The following is a 6,092-nucleotide window of genomic DNA, read 5'->3' on the forward strand; positions in this document are numbered from 1 at the left end:
AAGTCTTTTTATACAATATTGATAGAATCAGTCATTGCCATGATTTTATCATAAAAACTGCAGTGTTGCAAAGGCAGGCTATAATTTTGAAATTTTGATAAAAATGAATACTTTTTGGCTGCCTTTTAAATGCAGTTTCTCCAAGTATGCTACAGAATTGAATGCAGAGCTCTAGAAAAATGATTTTTCTTTCATTAAAGAAAATCCATTCTCCATTTGAAAGAGTATGAAAATGCACCTGAAGAAAGGAGAACCATTACTTTACTGAATGCTTTTATTTGATAAACCTGATAACACCAGCCATTCAGCCTATTGAATTAGCACCATTGGCATGAATTGTCAATGTACTGTATCAATCAGAATAGGAATGGGAACTTGCATATGGTGTACCATCCCTATTTTTGTGGAATCTTCTCTTACCAAGTATGCTATCATACAATATAATTCAAGTGTTTAAGGATGACTCAAATAATGGTATATAACAATCCTACATCTTATCAATACTACATATAGATTTTTCTGTAAATATTAAGTAAAATTGTAAAGAAATAGACTTTAAAGCATACTCCTTTAATTCACCAGAACACAAGGAGAATTGCTTTCATTTACCTGCATATGTTGTAATATATATGAACATAAATGGAATTTGATCTCCTCGTTCAAAAACTCTGGAAATCATAAAAACTTTTTATTGTATGATTTGTTTTGATGGTTAAATGCCAACCATTGCATATATTCTCTCTTTTAGTTCATATACTGTCGCTTGTGCTTAAGTGACTGTAGCATACTCCAGGCATGTAGCCTGTGGTACATAATTTCACAGTTTCAAAATTATTGAGGGGAAAAACCTTCCATGTTTTAGGAAGTAATGAACCAAATATAAATCTCATGAGCACCCACAGCGATCTACTACCATGGCTGGAATTTTCCCATATATTATTTGTTCTTTGCCATTAAAATATAGCATATTGATTGGAGACATCTTTGTGGGAGTACAGCAGGGGCCTGCTGAACCTCTGGGGTTTGCTTGGTGCACAAGATGAGTGTGAGGGTATTTTTGTAAAAATACAAATTCACACTCTCCAGAGCAGTAATTGGCCTTATATCTTTTGGGTGCAATAATCCAGTCCCATCCAAAAGCTTCAAAATCCACAGTTAGAGGGTAACGACAGCATCGAGATTCTGTTGAGTGCTCATCACAGTCGAGTCCAAAATCTCTCCTGGATCTTTTTGGTGTGTCTGTTACCTTGACTTCTAAAAAGGGATTCTGTGTGAAAATGAAAGAAGAGTTAATAGTAGCAATAGATCCTGAATCACTTTCCTACCCTAAGGATTTAACTGTTGAAGAAATAAACTATTTTGCTTATTTGTGTTTTTAAAAGGCACAGCATTAAGGAATTTTAATTTACACTAGGCTCAAAAAAATATAGCAGCAATATAAATTTCCCTGAGGTCTTCGCCTTTTTTTTTTTTTTTTCTTGTTTCCTCCAGTTTGAGTATCCCAATGCCTGGCGCATAAGAGGTGCTCTGAAAATATTGATGGGAAGAAAGGGAGCGAGGACAGAGAAGAGAGAGAGAGGCAGGAGGAAAGGAAGGGGAGAGGCTAGCTTCCTTTCTTCATGCTTGTTGATTAAATATGGTGGCTAAATATGTCTGATGGGTAGGTATGCTCATCCTTCCTCCATTCACTAGGTGTTATTAAGGGAAACTTGGATATTAACACCAAAACAAAATAGTTACCACCCAACACATAGGGACTGTAATGGGAAAGTAGGTGATGAAGGGAGTGGTAGGTATACTGGGTTGAAAGGACAAACTCCAGGAAAGGGAGGGAAAGATTCAGATGATACAATCATTCTTCCTTTATCCTTTCATTGAAAAATCCTCCTATTCAGATATTTAAGTAATAATTTACTAATCCCCCTGCCCCAATCTTTTCCTCCATATAAGACATTTTTCCTTTCATTTGGAAAAATGAGGAATATATCATATTAACTATCTGTTTAATAATAATCAAAACCTCAGTCATATCACCAACTTTGATCATGAAAATGGTACATATAAAAAAGAACACATTCTTAAGTAATTAATAGTAGTTTTTATCCTGTATCAAAATCAAAATAGACCTGGTAATTATTGGTATTTAAGATTATAAAAAAACAATAACATCATTTTGGGAGTTAATAACGTTTTAATTAAAGAAAAACAGATCACTTGGAGAAGTGTTTAATCTCTTAAAGAATAAGTTTTTATTTAAAGTAGCTATGACTTACTAATTATATATTCTTTTCAAATGAGACCATTTAAAAGCTAAAAAGATAACATTTATTGCTTGCAAGTATAGTATCTTATAAATTATAACAATAAATGGAAGTAAAGAATATGGTCACAATAAATAAGTTTTTGAAAGCAGAAGTAAACAAAAGAAGAGATGAACCAGAAGAGCAAGTACCTTTAAATTTATACTAGGTTTTAAAATGGTTTTTATTAGTTTTTATAATATATAAGACATTGTCATCTTTTTGGCCTTGGAATAAATTAGTTGGCATTACCTAAGTAAATTCTTGCAAAAGAATAGTGAGATAGTTCAGAACTAAGTTGAGTGTTACAGGTTTACTAGCCTAAAGTTTTAAATTTTATTAAGGGCAATTCACAAAGTAATCTACATACATATTAGTGCATCAACAGCCTACAAAATAATGAACATATTTATCATGAGGGGATCTTAAATATATTATATTTAATAGTATGTAAGTCTAAACATGTTGTAGTTAATTGCTATAAATAAAAGCATTTCATTTTTAATTATGATTTTTAGAGTTTATTTTTTTCTGCTTTATTAAACCAAAAGGTTTTAACACACTTGGCACTCTTCTAGGGAAAAAATATTTACTTGGGTATATACTAGAATCCAATATGAAGATTTCATGTTTTATTCATATAATCATATGGCATATCAATGAAAAGCAATTTGTGTTTCATTTCCAATTCAAAAGAATTTCCTAAGTTAAGGATTATAGTAAAACTTTTTTCTTCTAAATCCTCATGCAAAGTAAAAGTATCAAGAGGGTATTTCATAGGATATGAAACTGAACACCTACTTTTATTGGGTACAGGGCTACCATTGGGGTAAGATACTTTTGTCTAGCTTAGGAAACTGGTAGTTATTTTCCACTACTACTCATTCACATTATGAATAAAAACATAACAAGATTTTAAGAGTGTTATTTTCAGTAAACTCTTACCAGCCCATCTTCTCCTGGTCCTGGGAAGGTTACAGCAAGATCATGACCATTCTCATCTAAAGCTTTGATTTCAATGCCTAAGTTGGATTCAGGTTGTTTGAGCCAATTTTGCAACACTGTCTTCACATCAATGCTCTGCCAAATACCAGTGCCTGGGTTCATGTCAAGTTTCAGAGATCGGATTCCAGTATACCTTGTACCGTCTTTCATGGGTTTGATGAGTCTCAGGATTTGCACAAACACTGTTGTAGGAGTCTTGACGGGTCTCAGATATATCCACAGTTGGGCCTTTACTACTTTATTGTATTGTATTTTAGAGCTAAATTTAAAGAAGCAGCATTTGGGTTTTCCTTCCACTTGCATTAGAAGATCAGCTAAAAATGAGTAAAAAAAGAAAAGAGTTATTGAAATTGTTTCATGAAAAATGAACAAACTCCTTCATATTAATCAGTGAGCTTTTTTTCTATTGGAATAGTGCATGCATATTTAGTCTTTTAAAATGAAAAACTGTAGAATTTCATTCATAATTCAGAAAAATATCAAATGAAATAATTACTATAGCTTTTCAGATTTTTTTCAATATGTTTTTTCAGCTGTTTATGAGAAACCTACTTCCTTTCTAGAAAACTGTAGACTAAAGAAAATTCTGTAAAGGAATGAAGAGTGGATGAAATTTTAAAATGATGATGATTAGAGAGAACAAGAGACACTGTGGAGGAACATCCACTTAGAATTCTTTGGGAATCTGAGTAGTTACACTTACTGAGCAGCTGTACCAATCAGTCTGGAAGAAGGAACCCTTCCCCCAGGCCTGAATTACCTGGGGACGAGACACACTGAGCAACTAACTGAGCCTCGGGAATTAGTAGAAAATATAGTACATCTGTTATGTTTTGGCCTGGGATAGCTTTTTTAAAGGAACCAAACTAGAAGGCACTTAGCACCAGAATTTAAATGTTGCATTCAGGCTATCTCAAAACTTAGAAAACATTGTTAAGGCCATGCTGTCATTGTAAGCAGAAGCATTTAGAAACAGCTTTCCTTTTGGTTTTCCAAGATTGTTTATAAATAAGGCAAATCTACTCTAGGATTATCTGATAGCATAGTTTTCAAGAAAAATTATTTGTTGCATTATAGCCTAATTACTTAATAAGAAGAATAATATTTTGAAACTGTTTTGAGTCTAGTTTAAAGTGGGTAAAGCACTGTATAAAGCAAAATCACAGACACATGGCACAAAAATCTTTCTTGTCATGCCTTCTCTGTTAAGGTGCCTGTCTCCCTTTCCTTGTGTATACTTTTGAACTGATTGTAATAGGAATGGTATGAAATATATTGTCCTTCATAAGCAATGTGGATACTACAGGTAATAGTTCTTTCTCCCTCCTATGAAAAAGAAAATAATATTGTAGAGCTTATTAAGCATGTGCCTGCCTGGAAATATTCAGACAGGGTACTCTCAACAATAGTACCATGGTCAAGGTATAAGCAGGACTTTGTGAGCCATAACCTACTTGATAAAATGTTTATTTCTTGGCATTTTCTGATAATTAGCTCATAATTACCATTATGCTATGTTTACTTCATCATTGCTCTTACCAAAACATTAAATTTTTTAAAAATATTTTTTATACTTTCCAGTGTAATAGCTTTCAAAATTAGACATTTTAATTTGTGAAGAACATAGAAACACTGTGAGAAATCGTTCTGAATAACAGAAGTCATTCTAGGGGTGCAGCAAATGCCCCAATGGGGCTCAATATCTGCAAATTTACATCTTCCCTTCTTTATCATTAGTGAAAAAAACCTGTTATTACAAATGCCTATTTCAGACAACCAACCTTTTTTTCCACATTGCTTGTAGAAACTCCCAATCCTTGCCTTGGTGGCATTAAGCTGTGAAAGCATAAGCATGTTATATTTGTCTTATTAAACTATATAACAATGCTATGCAAGCATTTTATTTTTTATTTTCAGCTGTTTAGCTAAGGAAAACAATAATACAGCAGCTTTCAGTCTCATTAGTTTATTTCTCATGAAATCTTGAAAAAAGAAACTCTTTTCCCTCCTACTTACGTACAAGCCAACAGCTTGTTAAAAGAGCCTGAAAATAGATCTGTTTCTCATAAACACTGGAACAACAGTCAGCAGAATTGTTGATATACACTAATAGGACTACTTACACTCTGTAGGCATGGTAATGATCGTTTCCGTCGTAGCGTGATAATCATCATCTTCCAAGGAGCCATCACTGCTGTCATCTCTCTGGACATCGTACTGATCAATCAGTTCCCGGAGTGGAGGAGCTTTGGGCAAAAGTTGTCTTATAGCATCTTTGCTAATGTTAGGAGCTGTTTCCAGGCGAAGTTTACTGAGGATTTGAATTTTTATGGCTTCTAGTCTTGAAGATTTAGTGTTTTGTCTCCACATACATGCATTACACAGCCCCTCTTTTTCCACATTTTCCTTTTGCTCGCTGTTCTCATTCAGATCCACGGGACCAGCAACAATCAGCATAAACAGGTAAATATAAACATAGATTTGCAGTTTTTGCATGATTTTAAAATCAATACAATCTTTCTCCTTGTTCTTATTTCTTCCTTTTACTTTTGCTTTTGAGTAACGCCAAGCAAAATTTTAATGCCTGCACTGTCTGAGAGACAACTTGCCACACCAGTGAATCTTTTATACTGTATTCCAAGTGGCTTTTTATATTCCACTTGATGAGACAAGTGTCGTCAGGATCTATGATTGGCTCTTGCTCCACAATGAATCTCGCTGTCAGAGGTTAAAACCCTGTCTGTCACAAGTCACCAAACAGTATTTTGTTACAGTCAAGGGTGAGCT

General features: G+C 33.7%; 1 protein-coding gene across 1 annotated transcript; it reads right to left on the reverse strand.

The window, feature by feature from the left end:
- Positions 1 to 886: 886 nt before the first annotated feature.
- Positions 887 to 5,801, reverse strand: MSTN (myostatin). Its single transcript, NM_214435.2, is given in 3 exon segments — positions 887 to 1,267; positions 3,246 to 3,619; positions 5,429 to 5,801. Coding segments are annotated over 3 exon segments (1,128 nt in total).
- Between the last annotated feature and the right edge of the window lie 291 nt (positions 5,802 to 6,092).

The sequence above is a fragment of the Sus scrofa genome, chromosome 15, assembly GCF_054392235.1.
Source record: "Sus scrofa isolate SSC_HxYL_T2T_F1_AM1 chromosome 15, Sscrofa_HxYL_maternal_Yorkshire_Landrace_v2.0, whole genome shotgun sequence".
NCBI classification, from domain to species: Eukaryota; Metazoa; Chordata; class Mammalia; order Artiodactyla; family Suidae; genus Sus; species Sus scrofa.